The sequence below is a fragment of the Zingiber officinale genome, chromosome 5A (genome assembly GCF_018446385.1).
Source record: "Zingiber officinale cultivar Zhangliang chromosome 5A, Zo_v1.1, whole genome shotgun sequence".
Classification (NCBI taxonomy): Eukaryota; Viridiplantae; Streptophyta; class Magnoliopsida; order Zingiberales; family Zingiberaceae; genus Zingiber; species Zingiber officinale.
Genome location: NC_055994.1, coordinates 146,583,895 through 146,607,332, shown reverse-complemented (window position 1 = coordinate 146,607,332; position 23,438 = coordinate 146,583,895). Strand labels below are relative to the sequence as shown.

The 23,438-nt window shown below is 35.4% G+C and overlaps 2 protein-coding genes across 2 annotated transcripts; both read right to left on the bottom strand.

The window, feature by feature from the left end:
• Window positions 1-2,353: 2,353 nt before the first annotated feature.
• LOC121983357 lies at window positions 2,354-3,385 on the bottom strand. The gene has a single exon (XM_042536297.1). The coding sequence runs from the start codon at window positions 3,271-3,273 to the stop codon at window positions 2,647-2,649; it is 627 nt and encodes a 208-aa protein (XP_042392231.1). The 5' UTR covers window positions 3,274-3,385; the 3' UTR covers window positions 2,354-2,646.
• A 7,999-nt stretch (window positions 3,386-11,384) lies between these two features.
• LOC121982291 (chorismate mutase 2, cytosolic-like) lies at window positions 11,385-23,428 on the bottom strand. The gene is made up of 5 exons (XM_042535281.1): window positions 23,151-23,428; window positions 12,307-12,393; window positions 12,080-12,223; window positions 11,911-12,003; window positions 11,385-11,837 (listed from the first exon to the last, which is right to left on the bottom strand). The coding sequence occupies exons 1-5, from the start codon at window positions 23,370-23,372 to the stop codon at window positions 11,601-11,603; spliced, it is 783 nt and encodes a 260-aa protein (XP_042391215.1). The 5' UTR covers window positions 23,373-23,428; the 3' UTR covers window positions 11,385-11,600.
• Window positions 23,429-23,438: the final 10 nt, after the last annotated feature.

Genomic DNA, 23,438 nt, shown 5'->3' with positions numbered 1-23,438 from the left:
TAACAAGTTTGACTCATTAACTATGATAATCGAGCTAATAACGAGCCGAGCTCAAACTATTCACGAGCTTAGTAATTCCAAAACGAGTCGAGCTCGAGCCCTATGATAAAAATTCGAGCCGAGTGTGAACCTTGTGATAAAATTTTGAACCGAGCTCAAGCTGAGCTCGAATATAACTTAAATAAACCGAACTCGAGCTTAATATTATTCAACTCGATTCGACTAGTTTACATCCCTAGGTGCAACAGAAAATAAAAGGAAAGCCTTTTTTTTTCCTCCGGCTTCATCTATTTTTCTCTTTCCTCTGCACTGCTGTGCTGGTGTTTGTTGTTTTTTTTTTACTTATTTTTATTTATTTTTTTAAATAATTCAAATGTTTGTATGTCTAACAGTCCAAGTGTTTGATGAGGTGTTTTGGTTTTCACACAAAGCCGTTCTTTATAAAGATGTCATGCCTAGCCGAGCTGCAAGCATGGAACCGCATAACTGAAATGTGTTGGGTTATTGCTAAACCTTCCAAGGAACTATTGTATAGAATGATCAATGCTTCTAGTACAACGTATTTTCGACCCTTTGGAATCTAACCACGAAAACAAAATAAAGCAGCTTTTCCATATCTTATGCCGATATGCTTAGTGAGGATACTGAAACCTTTTCTACATTTGAAGACTTTTGCTCATTGAATAATACTTCGCCGGCTCCGGGTAGAGTTTCTAAATGAAGATTTGTTTATGATCTCAAACTATATTTGTTAACTTGGGAAAAGTAATGGTACCTTCTACTTGTATCTGATATTGTTTCTTGGTGGTCTCTAAACATGGTAGATTTGATTTGCACATGATATCTTGTTTTTGAGCAATTCCCCTCAACTTTCCTACAATTGGGTGCAAAGTCCAACAATGGTGGTTCCACTAGTTTGCTATCTCATCTTAAATTACATATTAGCATTTTTGAGTAGTGAAAGATGGAATGGTCGTTCTTCTAATCAATCTGGCTAGACATCACCAATCCCCATTACTACCATCTAAACAGTATTGAGGCAGATATCATTATATTTTCCCTTCTGTTATTTCAAAGAGCTGAATGAATTGGAACACAAGCAATTGTGAAGGCTTTCTTTTTGATGTGTCCACTACTTGTTGAGAAGATATCGACAAGAGCATAACTTGTTTTGTGTCCTAGGGATTAGTTTTAAATGAAGTTTAGTGGCAATAAACTAATTATTGTTTTCTTATCGAACGTCAAACTAGTTGACTTGGATCAAAAGTGAAGGTTCATGAATTCTCAATGAGAAGGTTCCTAAAAAGAGAAGGTTCTTGATTCATTATCATCCCCTCACAGGACAAATCAAACTGCAAGCCTCGAGTTGCCTTCATCGACAAAGCTTGCATCATTAGGCATTGAAGGTTCAGAGAGTTTATCTACACTGTTTCAGCGGCACAGATCCTCTTGACGATGCTAACTTTGTTAGCATTTCTTCGTGCGATCTATCTCTATTTCAATCACTTTTGGGGTAGCTTTTGAACTGTGTTCAGGCATGTCCAATAAGGCACTGTGCCAGGGTAAAGCTTTGGATGTGAGAAAAGCTTTCTTCTGAGCTCAAGACTAAAGAGTATTGTCCATATGATACTTCATTCTTATGTTTAGCTAGACTTGCTCTATCATATGTAGTATCATAAATAGTTAATGAGAATAAGGGGGGAAAAAAGGAGAATATTCTATACTAAGCATGTAATTCTTAACAAATACCCTAATAGGCTTTTGATTTCGATAAATCTAGGTATCAGATGTCCATAACAAGACTAAGTATCAAAATTTCCTAGAAATTGCAATCAGTTGATTGCAACCCATTTTGACACCACTAGTTGGTCTTGGAAACCAAATATGGCAAACTTATAGGGTTGGAACATATCGGTCAGTGAAATCTATTGTGTGAATCAACTATGCCAATCTAATATCATTCATAATCACATTTTCAGGACTACCACATTTGTGGGAACATTATTTCCCATTAGAAACTATCACGAACAAAAATATCAAATGATTAATAAACAAAAATATCAGGAATGAATTGCATGAGGAATCACATTAAAAATCATCTTCTTAGCACCCCATGAAACAATACAAGAATGATGAGTGGAGAGGAATTCCATGGCAAAATGCATGAGATTTGCTAGTTTAATTTGAAGATTCCAATCATACAAAGAAAAGCATTGAACACATTGTCGTACTGAAAAAAAAAACATACATGATCACCATAAACATGCAGCCAAAACACTAACAAGCAGCAAACTCGAAAGAGTTTGAATAAACAATAACTCAGGTGGAATTTTTACAACAAAAATCTCTTTCATAAGTCACATTAAAGGCAATGTTTGATATTGAAGTGGCAAGTTAACATCTCATGCAAATTATTCTATTGTCAATAAGATGTTACCTCAAAACTTTAGATATTCAATGCGTGTTATCAAAAATATTAGGTTAGAACATTGTGGCCACACACCTTAAAGATTCCACTTGTCATGAAACTCCAACTCTGGGAAAAGCTAGTTGTTTGCTGATCTTCCATTCTGTTAATCTTTCTTTTTCTTTGTGATCTGCTCTTTTTGCTCCCCTATTCGCCCAAGTTCTTCTTCGATGAGCAACTTATTTCGGTTTTTTTACTGCAACATCCAAACTGACTTCCTTTGGATCCCTTTTATGCTTCTTGTCTTTCTTCTTCCTATTCCTAAGGCTTTCTTCTTGGAACTCCGGTTCCGAGTCACCTATTCTGTTAAGATTGCTCATTTTCTCAGTTCCAACTATCAGTTTCTTCTTATTCCTCCCATCTACTAACTTTGCAGCATCTTCGTAATGCCGGACATTTCCCACCAAATTCTTCGGCGTCTCCAGAGCAAGTTCCGTTCTGTCATCCGCATCCGCCTTCCTCCTCTTCTTTTTCTTCTTCTCCCCATCGCTTCCAAGATCTGCATTCCCATTCATCAAATTTGGGTTTCGCCCGACATCATCGCCAGCTTCAAGTTCCCCTCTGCTCCTTTTCCTTTTCTTCTTCCACTCGCCCTCCTCTTCTCTCTCCTCGGGGCGCCTGCGTGCGGCGCGTACCTCGCGGTGGAAGAGAACTAGTTCGTCGAAGGCGGCGGAAGCGCGGCGGACGAAAGCGGCGACCTCCGGGCGGGCGTCGTTTTCGTTGGCGGCGAAGCGGGAAAGCACCGCGGCAGCCTTCGAGAGGGAGATGGGCTTCGAGGAGACCACGGTTCCTGTCACCGCCTTCATCGTCAACTACATGAAGATTCTCTGAGAGGAAGAGACGAAGGAACAAAGGGCAGGGGCTCCAGATTAGGGTTTCGGAACCCGTCAAATTTCGATTATCTATAATACTAATACGATCTGCGCTTCAATAATGTTTAAATATAATACACTAAATTGCAAAACCTATTAACAAAATTTTCAAGAGGTGGACATATTAAAATCTTTTTATTTTAATTCTTTTAAAGGTTTAAACTTTATTATTATAATTTTTAATTCCAACAAGCAAATTAACGAAATATTTTAATTTTCAATTTTATCGGGATTCAAATCTAAGATTTTATAATGACAACGTTTCATGCGCTAACCACTAGATCGTCCCAAAAAAACGAATCTTATACTCCATATGTGAGATACATTATCTGGATTTATCATAATATAATATGTAAGACGAAAGGACTCGCTGATTAACGCGCCTCTCGTCTTTGGACATCGTGTAAAACGAATGGAGTAAATTATAATTATGAAAACAAGCGACGGTTTTAGATAGGAATGATTTTATTTTCTACGGAATTATTCTGTAGAGAATTTAATCCCTGTGATAATTTATTATCTAAATACTAATGTCACTGTACTTGTATGGGGCAACCTAAATATATATCAATATAGATACATATATCTCTCTTATGTGTTAGTTACTATTCCAAAGGATAGTAGCCGTCCGTAATTTATCTCCTGCGTGTTGGCCCTGGAACGGGTTGGCGGGGGCATTAAGGGCAAGCGTATTCACCTTTTACCACCAATATAGATAGATATATTATGAGGACATTTTATTCTATTACAGTGGCTCTTTGTACAAGAAAATCAAATTTTTAACAAGATATTTTGTATTTACTGAAAATTGACCTAAAAAATTTATTAGATTAAACACTCATAAAGGAATCAATTGTGTTAATCCTCAATGACACCTTGATATGTAATATTATAGTAAAAGATGATTATGTTCATCCCAAATATTCCTCATAGGCTATTATTAAATTATGTGAAGAGAGGTAAATTATAAAGTTAACTTATAATCAGTCATCAAGTGACTAGGATAGAAAAGATTTTTTCCGAAAGTATATGTCCACTAAAAATTAATTTTTACCTTATTATAATAAATTTGTCTTCCTTTAATTAACTGAATACCCTAAGACTTTATATGCAATATGAACTCAGATTCATGGGTATGAATTAATTTCATTATGCTTATCGATTTTGCATTAATATGATTTTATTGAGTCATGCGACTATGATTTTATTGAGTCATGCAACTTTAAATTTCTAAATTCCATCCCTTTTTTATCCAGCCCCAGCTAGGAGTGTAATCGAATTGAGCCGAGCCGAGTCGAGCTGAATTCTTGGATGTTTGAGTTTGACTCGTTTATAATCAAGCCGAGCTCGAGCTTTATTTAACGAATATATTCATGGCTCACGAGCTTATTCGAGCTTTTATCGAGCCTAAACGAGTTTAATAAATATAAATTTTAAATTTAAATATTCAGTGAAACTAAATTATATATTTTTAAAAAATTATAATATTCTTGCTAAAATTTATAATTTTATTATAATAAATAAATTTAATATATTTGTTTATGTTTTTCATAAGTAAATGTAAAATCTATAAATTCAACATTAAAATTATTATTATTATTATTTAAAAGTTGATTTATGAGCTTAACGAACATGTTCAGGAACTAACGAGCCGAATATTGTGAAGCTTGAGTTTAATTTGTTTATCTTAACGAGCCTCATTAAACGAACTTAAACGAACTTTTATCGAATCGAGCTTCGAATAATTCACGAACAACTTGACTCATTTACACCCCTAGCCCCCAGCTTAACACAGATAGGATTGTAAAAAAATAGAGCATTTGAATAAGCTTGTATTTAGTTTGATAATTTATTTAATATATATCAAAGATTAATTAAATAAATAAATTTAAATAATTTATTTCACTAAACGAATGAAACGAATGAATGTAAAAAAAATAAATTTAATAAATAAATTTAAATAACTCATTTTATAAATAAATAAATTTGAATACATATCTTTAACTATTAACGTTATAAATAACGTTCGAAAATTATATTTATTATAAAACTCTCATTAATTTACTAAATACATTAAAAAAAACTTTCAAAATAAATAAACAAAAATTTCAAACAATCAAATAAATTTAATTAAAAATCAAAAAATATCTAAATGAATCAAACTTAAATCATGTTTAAACTCATAAAAAAAAAACCAAGCCAAAATCGAATAATCATTTTAACAACTCGAATCATTTTAAACGTTGACTCCCTTATTAAATAAATTTTAATATCACAAAATTAAACTTATTTACGTCCTTAGGGAAAAAAAAAATGAATCCTACTTATCAAAGGTCCAATAATAATAAACTTACATTTAGAAATAAAATTTGGTGAATAATTAACATAGTTTAATAACAAAATTAAAATAATAATATTTGAAACAAATAAAAATGAAGAAAAATAAAAATAGAATAAATTTCACTAAAGTGATGTTTGGGGGATTTTCAAAATGCCCCTCTATATGGTATATAATCCGTCGATGGACATTTTAAAAATTCCACCATTGCAAATTTAATAAACTTATTAAATGATTTTAAACTTAATAAATCAATCATTTTGAAATGCTATATGGTATCTATGCATTTGTCCTTCTAAATCTATGGCATATATGCAAAACCCTAAACATCTGTATCAGCACAAAAAATGAAGCATTGAGAGTTTATGGAAAGTAAACCACAAAAAATGTCGGTCTCCTAAGTGAGACATTTGCTAGCAACATGTTAACCAAACAATAAAGAGGAGAGCATCTGAGTTCTAAATAGACAGCTTATTTTATGCCTGCATGTGGACGATGCAACTAAAGTTTCCGATACAAACTGAAACGAAGTGCAGCAATGGTATTCGCCATTTTAAATATGCGTATATTGTTATCACTCAATGGTTGGTTGGCGAGAAGAAAGTCGCTCGTTCCGTGCTTTACTTGCGTTTTCCATGTAATCTTGATGCGATTGATGCTGTGATCCTACAAGATGGAAAAAATAGGAAGATGAAATGAGGCATTAAGCAAGATCCGCGCAATCAGAGGCAAACTGCAATATTACATGGCTCAACATGGACTCTTGTGCGAAAACCGTTCTTAATTCCCGCACAATAAATTTACCACCAAACTAATTGACTATATCTATAATCTTTACAATCAGCAAATTTCATGATAACCATTATAAAGTACAGTCCTTCAATTTACATTATTCTATCACAAATTATCGGTTTGAGATGTGCTTTTCTGAAAAGCACTTTGTTGGAGTAAAGCCTACTTGTCTATCTAAAATTCATTTGGCCAACTTATATTGTTTATCTGATATTTCTTCAAGGTCCTCTCTGTCGAATCATCTTCCATTTATGCTTGTTCTAACATGGTCTACTAAGAATTTCCTACCACTGTTTTTAAAAGCTTCTTGTGAGTTCTCAAAAGCGAAATAAGAGACAGCTTTCATTGAGTTTTGACTAAAGTTTTTGTGTTTCCACTTTCTTTCCCTACATAACACATCTCCCCCATGGCATATCATCCCACAATCAGATCATGACCTACCCACTAACACATCAACCTGGCACAACTGAAAAGAATAAATAACCCAACGACTAACTTGGTTACTCCACACTTCATGACTAATAATTATGTGACTCTTTAATCTAACTAGATAAAAAGTGTGGATGAAAAGAAGGCACTTGACAGTCAATAACTTATATAGTTATACAAGTAGAATTTCTTAAACAGAGACAAAAATAATAAAAAAAATAGCCTGCTTAATTTGATCAACAGATTCTACAATTAGACAAATTGAATTGCTTAAAGCAGAAAATGTATGAGAAAGAACAAAGAAAACTATTGTTTATGTGATTAACAATGTAACACAACACCAATGTTGCACGAGAAAGCTCATAATGTGACAGAGGTTTCGATATTGCTAATTACTACAACTGGTAGTCGAAAAGAAACCACACTAGCGAACATACTATTGCCAAATGATAACAAAAAAAAAGCCATTTAAGATCTTTGAAGCAACCAAATCCATTTAATAATGAAATTTACATTTTCAAATTTTGCGGATCTCCTATTAGGCATGATGGGGGCTATTTTTCCTGATATCTAAGCATCTAAAGCCAGAATATATTACAGTTTCATCTCTTTGAATGAAACACGTCAATACAATGACAAATTCACGGCACAATAATCATCTAAAATAAATTTAGGAGTTAGAGGCCATTGTTTCAACATGTTCAAATCATACTTTTAGTTCACTGAGAATTGCTTAAGCGACAATTAAAGAAGCACAAATCAAGGTAGAAGGAGGCTAATAAAATCTAATTATCCAGAACCACAAGTTCAATATGAACCAGAAGATGCTAATGCGAAGAGATCTAAGTTCGTCGATATAGACCATATTAAAATCCTCCAAAGTTCAAGATAAACTTTCCGGATTGGGATCTGTTTTCCCAGGCGCTAAACTTGGTGGCAGTAGGCCTGTGGCTAGGGTTTTTACGGAGCTTTAGACTTGGGTATTCTGAAAAGACTTACTCCAAAACGCTTAGAGTGAAAGAGAAAGGTACCTCGATTCATGTAAATCCATGGGACTGAAAAGACGGCGGCGAAAATGGCGATGCCGACGAAGACGTGCTTCTTGTTGCCGCTATAGAGATAGTGTTCGAGCCGCGCCTTAAAACCCTCTCCTCCACTGCCTCCGGCTCCGCCTCCGCCGCCGGTGGCTCCAGTGGAACTGCCTCCCATTCCTCTTGTCGTCGACCAGCTGCTGCCGGGTCCACCGAGAAGGAGAAACCGCAGCGTAAATCCAAAACCCTCGATCGCCGATGCAAAGTTCAATGGGATCGCCCTAATAGTCGGCCTTTTATCTGTGAACACGATTGCGAACCGTGTCAAACCCCATTCTGTTCAATTGTATTTACTGCGGCAATTGACCGGCACACGTAACTTTCTCAATTGACCAATAGTTAATTATCAAAAGATGCTTTAATTTATTTTATCTTTTTCTGTTCTACCGTCAACCACGTGTAATTTCAGCATCTCTCCGTTCCTCTATCACCTCTCGTGGAAAATAAATCCTCGATTTTTTCCCCTTGGTTCATATATCATAGTACGGATCCCCTTTTCACAATTTATAGATTAGAAGATGCTTCATTCTATATATATATATATATTAGTCTATTTTATAGATCTCATTATTTAAATATATAAAGTTCATCATAATCTTATTAATCATGATCAATAAATCATCTTTTGATCCATAATTTATGAACCAACGGATCTTATCTACATATATCATGATCATGTTGGACATGATATGATGATAAGACTCAATAGATGAGAAACTAAAAATTTACATAATCTAAAAAAACAGATGCAAACTTATTGATTAATTTAGAGGGTTTAGAATATATTAATTTTGAGTCCTGAGAATTTCTAAGTTTATATGAAGTTTAAATATATCTTTCATTAGTATTTCCAATTTTTCTAGTGATGTTCCTAAGATTTTGAAAAAAAAAAAATCTCTTTTATGCTGGGTCTTGATATGAGAGTATGTTAGGTCCATGTTTAGCTTGATATAAGGATATTATGATATTAGGATATCATCCCGTTAGAAAACAAGAAAATAAATAAAAAGAAAAAGAAGAAGAGAAGATTTATTTTTACCATCACTAGGAAAATTGAAAATAATAATAGATGATAAAAAGTCTAAATATGTCATGCATTACTATTTTTGGCTTCTCTAGTAATGATGTAGAAGTTTTAAAAAAATTAATTTTTTTTTTACTTAGTTATGATACGAGAGAATATCACGATAACGTTGGAAGATATATTTGGATTCCTTGTAACTTTAGAAACTCACAAAACCTAAATAGTTACAATTTAAATCAATTAGTGGATTTCGATCAAAATCCATTGATCGATATATAGACCTCAAATTGTACCTTGTGAGTTTTTAAGATTGTAATGAGTCCAAATATAATCTCAATTGTTATTTTAGCTACTTTAATCTCTAGTGGTGGTCCAAAGATTTTAAAGAAAGTGAATATTTTTTTTTTCTTATTTTCTCATATGCTGCCTTGATATCTCCATATCAAACCCAACTTAGTCTTGACTCTCATATCATGACCAAACAAAATAGCGATTTTTATTTTTTAAAAAAATCTTTGGACCAGCATTAGAGAAGTCGAAAACAATAACAAAGAGTATTTGGACTCGTTCAAATCCCAAAAATCTAGAGAATCCAAAATGTGTATAATTTGAGATTTTTAAGTCGATAAGTAGATTAAAAGTAGACTTTAATCGAAACTTACTATAGATTACATCTTTTTTATATCTTGTTGATTTATGAAATTATAAGGAGTCTAAATATATTCTTTATTATTATTTTCGATCTTTTCTAAATGATGTTTCATAGGTTTTAAAATAAATAAATTCTGTTAGAATAAAAATGGATAAATGAGAGAAAGAGAGGGATAAATTTATTTTCCATAAGTAAAAAGAGAAGGAAGGAGAGATGTTGAGGTTCGATACGGTTGACCAAGAGGGTAGAGGCAAAGGACTACACAAATTAGTGTGTATTTAATAATTATGAGAGCATGAGATTACTTAATTCAATTCAAAAAGTTGTGTGGGTCAATTGTCGTATTTACTGACGTGCAATAAAGAAATTCGAATGCAAATTTTCAAAAAAAAACCATCTCCGTTATTTTTTTTAAAATTTTTTTATATAGCGTGTCTTATATTTTTTTTAGACGTATATTCTCTCATTTGTTTTTTCTTTTTCTTTAAAAATATCTTCATCAGAAATAGTAATATAAAATTATTTTTACAGATAATAAACACTAATTTTTAAAATAAAAATAGATATGATTCAAGCGTTTGAAGAATTTAAATATATTATTAATTTAAAAATATTTTAACTCCTTTTAAGGAATTGATAAAAAAATTAGATTAAAATTAAGAAATTGGACATCTTTCCACGTGAAGAAACTCGAGTCAATTGCCGCAAGCTCGTGTTACTCACGAGTCTAACTACTGTTTAACCAGTTCACTACTAACTTCGATTGTCAATTTTTTTTTTCTTTTTTTCTTAAACTAAGGGGGTGTTTGATTCTTTACTAGAAATAAGAATCGGAATACAAATTATTATATTATGGAATAGGAATAGATATGAGCATGAATATCATTCTTAAAAACAATGTTTGGTTAGTTGCATATTTTCTATCGGAATAAATCAAAATATTTTTTTTCAGAGAGTTGAATAGAAAAAAAGAGAAGAGAGGTGACGGAGTCCTGCTTTGACGCTCTCTTCTCCTCCCAGCAGGTTCAAACCTTCCTCCATGGCTTCTTCACTCGTCTTTGGCATCGCTCTTCTCCTCGTCATCACCAGCTCAGAAACGAGAGAGTTCTTGGTCGGCGGCGCCAACACCGCCTGGCAGATCCCCCCTAACACTACTTATTCCCTAAATCAGTGGGCCGAGATGAGCCGCTTCCAAGTCGGTGACTCCATCAATATTCCAATCTCTTCCCACCATTTTCACTTTGAAAGCATCTACAAAATTGACATGATGCAGTTTGGAAGTACGATCCAGCAAAAGACTCGGTGCTGCCGTGCTGGAGATGACACGGAAGGCCTACATGATATTTATATCAATATTAAGAGAAATTAAGGGTATTTTTAGAATAAGGGAATATTTTGATTGATGAAAATAGAGTAATGACTCATTGAAAAAAGGTACATGGGAATGAGTTATTACCCAATTTCAAGGATTCATCCCCTTATTTATATTCCTATTCTTATAATTCAAACATTAACAATGACAATTAATGATTCTCATTCACATTCTCCACTCCTATTCCTCTAAACCAAACGCCCCCTAAATGCCGTGCAAGAATCAAACGTAAATACTTGAAAACCATTGAAACGTCTCGAGATTATTATTATTATTATTATTATTATTATTATTAATGATGGTGTAAACTAAACCGAACATTGGATCCATTTAATGGACTATAATCATACCACACTTACTGGCAGTGATCATTCAATTATGTGACCAAAGATAATTCGTTAGTCCCCGATATCCCTGTCAATCCGTCTCTAGACTAACACGAAGGAGATACGAGGGAAGGTATATTCGGACACATTCAATTATATAACTTGCAAGGTTAATTTTTGTTATTTTATATCATACTTGTAAATCAAACTTGGTGAACATTTCCAATAAGCACTCACTTAATCAAGCCGCCGGAGAAGGTAGTCGACCTCTACAACCTTGGTGAAGGGTATAACCCAGTCTTCATAGAGGCGAGCGACCACCGAGGGATCCACTTTGTACTGTGACGCAGCATCAGAATCCTTGTCTTCCAAGGTCACATTTTGACCGAATACCATGGCCTTTTTCTTCACTCTTCTTTTGACCATGTCTTCGACGGCCTCAAACGTCAACAGCTTCATCAGAGCATCCCTATCCTGCACCAGCAGGAAGAGATGAAACAAAGCCTCTAAACTTTGCAAGACACATGAAAGGATTTATACAACGCACCTTTGCTTGAATTGCTGTGGTATAATCAAGCGGGGCGTCTCTATATTTCACCTCGGCGACGAACTTGCCAAAGTGAATTCTTCGCGATAGGGCCTGGGAAATGAGGAAATGTTTTCTGCTAAGCACTTCCCAGTGATGGCATGCACAGACATGAAAAATTTGTCTTCACCTGTAAACATATGAGATCTGATGCTGCTGTTGACGCGTAGTTGCCATCATCTCCTTCGACAGTAATCAACGGGAGCAAATCATTGAAATACATATTCCAGATGGCATCACTCACGGCAACAGATGCAGGAAGTGGATGAAGGACCTAGCAATTGGTATTTCTAGTGGCATTTAGAACAGGTAGGCCGGGGGCCTGCTGATTTATGAAAGCTCAAATTGGTCATTCACCTGCGGGAAGTTGTAAGCGGTTATCAATGGCGCAGGCAGATCATCTGGGAAGAAGGGGACCTCTTCTGGGTTTTGATATCGACCAGTCTGAGAAACATGAGTGCAATTTTGGACAATTCAGATGGAAGGCCAATTACAGAGAAGTAAAGGACCAACCAAGTATGAACAAGTCAAGCAGATAGCTCATGTTTCTTTGAAACATCATGCTGTATAATCACAAGAATAGATCCCAAACCCGTATAAAGGAAGAGAGTTGTATCAGGTTGTTAGTCAATGTCAAAACTATGACAAATATTCAATGAATGAATGCATTAAACTATTGTGTTAATGCTAGATTATTCTCCGGAAGAAACGCGTTACAGGGTTCAATCTCCAGAACTCGAGTGTAGTGCTAAATATACAAGAGTTCGCGTTATAGGATTCGACTGTAACGTCTCAGCAAGTACCGCTACATTTGGGTATAATGTTAAATGTTGGAACCCCAAGGTTGTTTTGATGTGATCAAACAAGTTAAGTTAAGTCCTGTTTGGTTTAACCCCTATGTCTAAGTGTGCGGGAGTTTAGGAGGACAAGAACTCAGGAAGTCGAGCGGAAGACGCAGCTAGTGAGAAGGACGGCACGGGAGAGAGCCGACGGGCTCGGTGCGTCCGAGGGACGAGGTGCTGCGGAAGAGTATACTGATGGACGAGAAAAACATATGCGACGTTCAAAGGACAAGAAGTCGGGGAGGAAAGCTCCTCGAATAGAAGGCTGGAAATTGAGTTCGAGTGAGCCCTATTCAGGATGACCGAGATCACCCAAGCGAGACGAGCAGAACCGGAGCAGAGGGTCCGGACCGAAAAAGTCAACTGTGCTGACTTTTATGGGTCCGGGCGCACGGAGCCATTTCGTGCGCTCGGAACCTCAATCTTATCAGGTTCGACGTGTCCGTTGACCAATACGTCGGGGATAGAATTATATCTCACTCTAGGCGTCCGGAACCCTTCCAGGTGCCCGGAACAGTGCTATAAATATAAGAGCTACTATATTATGTGTGATAACAATATTGTGTGCGAGTTATTAACGTTGTAAGAGGTTACTCCGTCCAAAGAAGATCTTCAGAAAAGTGCATTTCATTTTCCTTAGATTAGCAATCTCCTGATTGCAAACCAAGTAATTCTCCTTGTGTTTCTGTCATTTTAATTAGTCTCTTTGTTTTATTATTACAAGTGTTCTTAATTAAGCTATAAAGTCGAGAAAGGGTTGAGCTTATTTTTGCAAGACAATTCACCCCTCCCCTCTTACCGGCTACCAAGGGACCAACAAGTGTCAGAGTAAGGACGCTTCAGAAGGACTAACCGCCAACCGAAGTAAAGGAACCAATGGTCGGATCAAACATCGTTCCACCAAAATTCGAGGGAGACTTCGCACACTGGAAACGCCAAATGGAGGTATTTCTAAAAACTGACTTTGAGATTCGTTTAATAATCAAATATGACTTTGTAGCTCCTACGAATCAAAACGGAGAGGAGAAGGAAGAGTAGCAAATAACCGAGCGGAATATCACTTGTTGAGCGTGTTGCCGCCTCAAGAAGTCAACCGCATCGGGAGCTACTCATCGGCCAAAGAACTCTGGAAAAAATTCCTGAAACTCCACGAAGGCAAATCCGAAGTCAAGCTCACAAGACGAGACATACTTCGGGACAAGCTGACGAATATCCGTCTGAAAAAGGTGAGAAGGTAGCCGATCTACACACGAAGGTCAAAAAACTAATCACCAGACTCGAAAATCTCGGTGAAACGGTAACCAACCGGGACTCGATACGCTACGCACTCGATGTCTTTCCCAGGACTCCAGAATGATCCTCGATAATCAACGCCTACTACATCTCAAAGGACCTGGAGGTAAGAACTCTTTTCTACTCTAGAATTACATGAAACCAGATATGCAGATGCAACAAAAGAAACAGACCAGATTATGACACTAAAAGCAACCAAGAAGGATGAACTCGAGTCAGACTCAGAAGAAGATCAAGAAGCTTACATGGTAAGGAATTTTAGAAAATTCTTTAGATTTAACAAATTTAAAGAAATATAGAATAGAAATAATCAAAGAAATAGAAGAAGGATTCGATGCTACCAGTGTCAAAAGGAATGACACTTAAAAGAGGACTGCCCAGAACTCAAAATGAAAAAGGCAAGATGCCCAAGCAGAACAAGCACAAACTCTAACTGCTACTTGGGATGACACATCATCATCAGAATCAGAAATAAAAGAATATATCGGAATAGCACTGATGGCAAGCCATGAAGAGCAAAGCACCTCAGAAGCCTGCATCGATGAAGGGGGAGCGACTTCAGATGAATGTTGCGAAGCAGAGGGAGAGTTAGGCTTCAAGTCTGATATGGTAAGTGAGATATGCCTCTTACCTCCTCATCAACTCTATTTTGGTATTAAGTCTATGATAAAATCTATGTATAAGTTAAAAAATAAAAATAATAAATTGAAAATTGAAAACTTAGAAATAAAAAGAATTTTAGTAAAATCATGTCTGATAAAAGATTTTGAAAAAATAAAACTTGAAAATATTAAATTAAAAGAAGAAATAGAAAACTTGAAAAACACTGCATGTTCAAATATTTCTATTTTTAGAAACTATAGAGAATTAAATTGGTACTATAGATTTCACAAAAGTCGTATCAGAAAAATAACAAAATCTTATATCCCTAGAAAATACCTGATTAATCTTGTAGGAAGGAACTTATATTGGGTTCCAAAAACTTGTTTAAATTAAAGAGAGAAATTAGACTTAGGGTTTTTAGATAGAAAATTAAATATTTGAATTCATTAAAAAACTTTGTCTAGTAGTGGTTGATGATCCAATAATCAAGAAGGCCTAATGCCTCGCCACAACCTAGAAGCCAATTTCTAAATTTAATATTTAATTGACAAACTGATAAGCATGAAATAATTAATTAAATGTTTTCAATATTTGTCGAGGGTTTAACATTTGTTAAATTTTTTTAAAAAAAAATTACAAATTTCACTTAAAAACTTGTTTAAATTTCAATTAGAAATTTATCTTTGCAAAATCCATTTAAATTGTTTTTGTTAAAATTTATTGTGTTTAACTTAATTTTTTTTTTAGTTATTAAACTTAATTTTTTTAAGTTATTAAACTTAATTTTTTTTACTTAGAAAATGTTTCTGAAATTATTACATTGTTATACTTAGAAATTTTTTCTTATTTAAAAAAAAGCTTTTTGAAAATTTAGAGGTTTTTTTTAAAAAGTTACCCTTAGATTTTCATTGTACCTCATTTTTTATGTGATCAAAGGAAGAGAAGAAAAAGATTAAGTGTAGGGGGAGATAACTTAAAATTAAATTTTCCTACTTTTTGTATTTTATTACAAAATTTATTTTTGTTTTAACTTTATTTATTTACCCTAACTTAACTTGGGTAGTTCACATCAAAAAGGAGGAGATTGTTGGAACTCAATGTTATTTTGATATGATCAAACAAGTTAAGTTAGGTCCTGTTTGGTTTAACCCCTGTATCTAAGTGTGCAGGAGCTTAGGAGCATAGGAAGCCGAGCGGAAGACACGGCTAGCGAGAAGTACAGCACGGGAGAGAGCCGACGAGTTCGATGCGTCCGAGGGACGAGGTGCCGCGGAAGAGTACACCGATGGACGAGAAGAACGTATGCAACGTTCGAGGGATGAGAAGCCGGGGAGGAAGGCTGCTCGAGGAGAAGGCCGAAAATTAGGTACGGATGAGCCATATTCAGGATGACCGAGATCACCCAACCGAGTGAAACCGGAGTGGAAGACCCGGACCGAGGCGAGCAGAACCGGAACAGAGGGCTTGAAGCAGAGGGACCGGACCGAAAAAGTCAATTGTGTTGACTTTTAAGGGACCGAGCACACGGAGCCATTCCGTGCGCCTGGAACCTCAATTTTATTAAGTTCGACGTGTCCGTTGACCGACGCGTCGAGGATAGAATTCTATCTCCCTCCATGCGCCCGAAACCCTTCTAGGCGCCCGGAACAGTGCTATAAATGTGCCCGAAACCCTTCTCCGCCCAAAAGAGATCTTCAGAAAAGTGCGCTTCATTTTCCTTTGATTAGCAATCTCTTATTGCAAACCAAGTAATTCTCCTTATGTTTCTGTCATTTTAATTAGTCTCTTTGTTTTATTATTACAAGTGTTCTTAATTAAGCTATAAAGTCGAGAAATGGTTGAGTTTGTTTTTGCAAGGCAATTCATCCCTCCTCTCTTGTCGGCCACCAAGGGACTAACAAATTAAATAGGCAAGAGTTCCCATACCATAGATTGGATAAGAACAAATATGATAGGAAAACTAATAATATAAGATTTGGAACATGGAACATAGGAACTCTACTGATAAATCAATGGAGGTAGTAGATGTTGGTGCAATCGACCTCCAAGGTTTTAATGTCAGACAAATATGTTTAAGTATGTTTAAGTATGGAGTTTGATTTATGGAGGTCCTAGTTGTAGGCTAGGCAAGTGAAGTCCTAGTTGTAGGCTAGGCAAGGGAAGTCCTAATTAGAAGCTAGGCAAGGGAAATCTCGGTATATCGTGGAAGCTAGGTGGATAAGTCTGGAGGACCTGATCCCTGGGAGCCGAATACTGAGGCAAGGAAAATCTCGGTATATCGTGAAAACCAGGTAGATATGTTTGGAAGACATGATCCCTGGGGAGCCGAATACTGAGCCTTGGTGAGTGAAGCCAGGTGGAGAAAATCCTAGGGGGTGGTAACCTTAGGTAACGAGAAGTCTTGGAGGAGTGAACTCCAAGCAAGGTTGATCGGATGGAGGGAGTCGAGCTAGGCTCCGAACGAAGTATATGAACTTGTCTCCCTTTTTACTTTCCGCTGCACGATCCTGATTTAAAAGAAAAAGATAAGTCTTAAAGAAAGCGATATTCATCCCCCCCTCTATTGCTCTCATCCGATCTATCGGTAGATACGATGATTAGGAGAAAAATTAGTATTTTGTGTGTACAAGAGACAAAATGGACAAATGAGAAGGCAAAGATAGAGAACTCGAATTTTAAATTATGGTACACTAGAAAGAATAAAGCAAGAAATGGAGTGGGTATTATTGTAGATAGTTTGTTAAAGGATGAAGTTGTAGGAGTAGTTAGAAAAGAGGATAGAATTATAGCCCTTAAAATAATAGTGGCGAAAGAAACTATGAACATAATTAACGTATATGCATCACAAGTAGTATTAGATGAAGCTACCAAATCAAGATTTTGGGAGGACTTAGATAAAATATTACAAAATATTCCATCAAATGAAATGATTTTAATAGGAGGTGATCTAAATGGACATGTCGGAGTGAAAAATGAGGAATATGAGAGAGTACATAAGAGTTATGGATTTGGAACGAAGAATGAGGAAGGGAAAACTATATTAGATTTTGCGATAGTATATGACTTTATATTAGCTAATATGTTTTTTAAAAAAAAATAAGAACACTTAGTCACATTCAAAAGTGGGAATAATAAATCGTAAATTGATTTTTTTATGGTTAGGAACAATGATAGAAAGATTTGTAAAGATTGCAAAGTCATCACTGGAGAAAGGTTAACTACCCAACATACGTTAATAGTATTGGATATACGCCTCAAACATAGTATTAATAGAAAAAAAATATATACGATTCCTATAATTAAGTGGTGGAAGTTAAAGGATGAAAAGCAAAAACTATATTTAAAGAGAAAGTAGAAGTACAAATATTAGACGAAATATACGATGACTCTAATACAACATGAGATAAGATGATATCAAAGTTGAAAATAGTAATTATGAGTGTACTTGGTGAGTCAAAGGGGCATACACCACTAAGTAAAGAATCTTGGTGATGGAATGAGAAAGTACAAGAGAAAGTAAAGGAAAAACGAATAACTTATAAGGAACTATATATTTGTAAGAACAAGGAAAACTTAAAAAAAATATATAATAACTAAGAAAGAAGCTAAGAAAGTTGTGAGTGAAGTAAAAAATGAAAATTTTGAACGATTATATCAAAAATTGAATAAAAAAAAAAGAGGAAAGAGACATTTATAGAATAGCTAAAGTGAGAGAAAGGAAAACAAGAGATCTTAACCAAATAAAATGTATTAAAGATGAATGTAATAGGGTATTAGTAAACGATGGAGAAATAAGAGAGCGGTGGAAGAGGTATTTTCATTAACTTTTTAATGAAAGTTTAGATGACCAACTTAACTTAGGTAATTTAAGTAGGTCAAATGAGTATAGAAATTTTAATTTTTATGGTAAAATTCAAACTTCAGAAGTAAAACAAACTTTAAATGAGATGCACAATGAAAAAGCCGTTAAACCAGATGATATTTCGATAGATGTATGGAAGTGCATAAGAAAACAAGGTATTGAATGACTTACAAAATTATTTAACATGATATTGAAAATGAAAAAAATATCTGACCAATAGAGGATAAGTACTCTAGTTCTCTTGTATAAGAACAAGGGAGATGTACAAAATTATGCAAACTATAGGGGTATTAAACTAATGAATCATACTATGAAACTTTTGGAAAAAAATAATAAAAAAAATTAAGGAAGGAGATCACAGTGACAGAAAATCAATTTGGGTTCATGTCTGGAAGGTCGAAAATAAAAGTTATACATCTTCTTAGACAATTAATTGAAAAATATCGGGAGCAAAAACAAAATCTACACATGATATTCATTGACTTAGAAAAAACTTATGATATAATTTTAGAAAAAAAAGGTATTAGTGTAACATATATTGAAATAATTAAGGATATGTATGAGGATGTAACGACCAAAGTAAAGACTTCAGACGGAGTAACTGAAGCATTTCTAATAAAGATAGGATTATATCAAAGATCGGCTCTAAGTCCCTATCTTTTTACACTAATTATGGACGAACTCACTGCGCACATTCAAGGCACAGTACCATGGTGCATGTTGTTTGTAGATAATATTATTTTGGTAGATGAAACACGTGAAGGAGTAAATGCTAAACTAGAATCTTGGAGGGAAACACTAGAAGGGTAAGATTTTAAGTTTAGTAGATTAAAGACAGAATATATGAAATTTAAGTCTAGCAATATTAGAAGTAATGAAACAATTGTTAAGATAGGAGATGACGAGTTGCCCGGAACCGAGAAATTTAAATATTTAGGATCTTTTTGCAAAACGATGGAGGGATTGAAAGAGATGTCTTATGTAGAATATAAGCAGAATGGGTGAAATGGACGGGAACATCGAGTGTTTTATATGACCGTAAAGTACCTCTTAAACTTAAAGGTAAATTCTATAAAATCGCAATTAGACCTGCTATGTTATATGGAACTGAATGTTGAGCTATGACTCGAACACATGAGCAGAAGATGAGAATTACAGAGATGAGGATACTAAGGTGGATGTGTGGTCATACGAGGATGGACAAAATAAGAAATGAGAGCATTCGAGAGATGGAGTTGCATCTATTGAGGAAAAACTCCGAGAGACATGTTTAAGATGGTACAAACATGTATTTAGACGACCAATAAATGCTCCAGATAGACGATGTGAAACTATGATAAATATGTATGTCAAACAAGGAAGAGGAAGATAAAAAAAGACTTGGTTAGCAACAATAAAACAAGATAAAATTTATTTAAATATAGATGATGATATAATAGGAGATAGAGCTCAATGACGTAAAAGGATTCATACAACCGACCCCACCTAGTGGGAAAAGACTTGATTGTTGTTATTGTATAGATGATGATATAGTAGGAGATAGAACTCAATGACGTAAAAGGATTCATACAGCCGATCACACCTAGTGGGATAAGACTTGGTTGTTATTGTTATTATTGTTATTGCTCTAGAATCACAAGAAAAGGATATGAAGGATTAACTGGGAAACACCATGCTCTAGAATAACAAGCAGAAGAATGACAGACGTGTTCACTAGGGGGAGTGAACTGAATATCCAAGGCATTGGTGAGAATTTCGCCTGCATTTAATCCTTGATTCTTGTTCGTCCTGTATGGCACTACATGCAACCCCAATAGAAGGTAGTAGATAGAAAAACAAATCAAATAGTCAACTGACATAAAAAGATGCAATCAAGAATTTGTGTCAACCCCAGACAAATGATAGAGATGCAAGTAAAGAAACAATGTCAAATCAAAAACAGAGGATAAGAGAAAAACATGAATGTATAGAGAACTACATTTCACCAGTACGGGAGCGGAGCAGACTAATCCAATTCAGCGATGGCCTGGTCTAATGCTACCGTCAATAAATGTCTGAACCTACTAGAGTTGAGGAATCAGATTCATGGACAATGAGCAAGGGAAAGCAGCTGACAGTGAATAGAAGACAAAAGAAGCAACATTTTATGGTTGTGCATCACTGACTCACAAAGGGCTTCAAGTAGAGACACACTGGAAATTGTTGGGATGGGATTGCTTGTTGACAGGCAAATCCGAGCACAAAGGTAGCATGTGGACAACCATGTAGGGGTATCCTGACATTGTTGACTAACTGTTTGGATAAAAAAGTTAGCACGTAAAAGGAGGAAGTTGGTGATGTGAAGATGCCGCATTGGCCAAACCCTGCCACAAGGTGAAGCAAACATCGAGATTTGAAGAGTACACATCAGCTAGAAGGATGCCACATGCTGTTATAAAGATGTAGGAGTAAAGAGGGACACCTTCATGATGAGCAAGTCTAAGAAGCAAATTAGTGCTTCCAGCAATGAGAAGTGACATAGGAGATCACAGTGATTAAGAAACAAGGAAGATGCTCCAAGAGTGGACAACCCTGACCAATGACTGAGTAGAGGATGAAGTGGATTAGGACAAGAGGAGTGGAGGTTGCATTTATTGTATTGATGCCACCCCTCAGAATGCAGATAGAACAAGGAGGAAGTTTGAGGGAATAGGATGTTATGGCTTTGATGCCATGATAAATTTTTCTTTGGTTATTTGATCCCATGATAACTTTTAGTAATGAAAAAATTGTTTGAATGAATAATCAAATTCTGCATGGTTTTTATTAGGAAGTAATAAAAAATCTGCTAAGCCTTATGTGGAATAAAATCACAGATCAAAAGATTCAGGGCACATGTTGGGTTGGATCTTGACATTGCATCTTCATATAGTCAAGACTCAAGAATGTCATCAATGAATTCAATTTATAATGCAAACAAAAGCAAGGAAAAAATAAACCTCATGATGGAGATCATTTGGAGGCCATCCAATGAGGAAGTAGTAAAGACTCATGATGGAGAAACAACTTAAGATTGAGGCGTTGGTGGCTTAAGTAGTTGTTAACACAGAGAACGTGAAGTAAAAGGTCCACTCTCTGGATATTACAAGCATTAAAGACAATAAAATTTTTCAAAGTTGTAGCGTCTTTGTGACAGTGTAGCAGTTGCAAGTTAGAGTATTTGGTTTCATGCTTGCATCTTGTTTGTACAAGATCTTGAGTGGTTGGACTCATGTGAGGATTGAGTGGTAATTGATCTTCTAAACTTAGCAAACTCATTGATACATCAAGCTGAATAGTTAAGCTTAGTTTAACTTAATATATATCTTACTGTTATCAACTGTTGGTGTAGTGTTGCAGATAGATTTTGAGTGGTATATTTGCTATAGAAAATTATAGTAGAAAAAAATAACAGCTTCTAGTTGTTTAGCTAAGGGTCAAGTTTGTACAGTCATTAGTATGCAGGGAAAGATGTGTTGGTTTGCTGATGATTTCATCTGTTAGTGACAGATTAGTATCATTGATTTGGATAGTTTAATAATGGATTTCCTTTGTTGGATGTCCTGGTTGATGATGTTTCAATAGTTGATACATCCTAGTGGTAAGGGAAAGATATGTTTGGCGATCTGGTGCTTTAGTATCTATTGCATTGTTTCATGTCGGATCGACCTGTTTCCTCTTGAATCAGGGTTCTTATGAATTATGGTGAATCCATAGCAATGTATTCTTGTTTGGTTTACCTGTGAATGGTGATTGGTGTGGAGATTCAGGGAACTTCATTGTCTGGATGAACACTAAGTATATCTTTTAAACACATGACAGAGTGAATGATGTGGTGGTGAGTTACAAAGTGGCTACACATTACCTGATTTATTAAATGCTTATGTACCATTATTCCTTAATTTTCCAATTATAGTCTAGAAGAAGTCATCTGCATCTTTTTTCTAGTACCTTGATTCAAGATTGACGAGAGTGAGTGAATATGCTTAAGGATTGTGTTTGAGTGACGGGCTGCTTGATTAATCACCTTCCTTCTGAATACTAGTTAAACAATGTCTAGCTATTAGTGTTTGACTTGTTTCAATTTCCTTTCAGAACCTCCGATACTGTTCTTTAACATGATACCCATATTGTATGATTCAATTATGTTTCATGAGAGATATGCATGATTGTCATCCATAATGTTTAGTGCTGGAATATAGTTATTTCTGAAGAATGTATAATTGTGCCCACTATTGATGTCAATTATGCTAGTTTTAATATTGAAAACTCAAGAATTTCTAATACTGTATCATTTCATTTGTCATGTATTGATAGTTGAAAAGTGTTCATGATTTACATGTAATTCTTAGGTCATCTCTATTTGCAAACTTCAGCACAAAAAAATAGTTGCAAGAAAAATGATGGAACATCCAACTTCAAATCGAATGGCCTTCAACTACGTAAACTAGGTCGTGTAGTATCCAAGGAAGCAAAACGATCTGATCAAATTTTAATATTTGCAATCATAAAAAATACGCATAGCATTTCTGTCTCGAAAAACGCGAAAAGAGGTGCAAAAAGGAATAAGAAGAAGAAAACACCTTGGCCTGAAGACCCTCCGCGCCTCTGACAAAGACCTCGACGAGGGATCGGCCTCCGAGCTGGGGGAACAAGGAAGAGTTGTAGGCGGGGGCGTTGCAGGGGAACCTGGCCCTCTCGATTAGGGCGAACACGATGGAATCCTCCTGCCGGACCAGCGCATCCCTAACCCACTCCAGAGTCAGATCTTGCGACGGCGAGGGCGGCGCCTTCTCCTGGGCCATCTCGATGCAGAGATCAGGAAGAGGGGAAGCGAAGGCTGTTCGTTACCTTTGCCTTTTTTCCTTTTT

Bases quoted from the DNA above. Each gene is read 5' to 3' on its own strand.
- LOC121982291 (XM_042535281.1), bottom strand. From the start codon at position 23,372: ATGGCCCAGGAGAAGGCGCCGCCCTCGCCGTCGCAAGATCTGACTCTG. The intron at 12,004-12,079 runs GTGAAGACAAAT...CTCATTTCCCAG, and splicing joins CAGATCTCATATGTTTACAG to GCCCTATCGCGAAGAATTCA. The intron at 11,838-11,910 runs GTGCGTTGTATA...CTGCTGGTGCAG, and splicing joins CCACAGCAATTCAAGCAAAG to GATAGGGATGCTCTGATGAA.
- LOC121983357 (XM_042536297.1), bottom strand. From the start codon at position 3,273: ATGAAGGCGGTGACAGGAACCGTGGTCTCCTCGAAGCCCATCTCCCTC.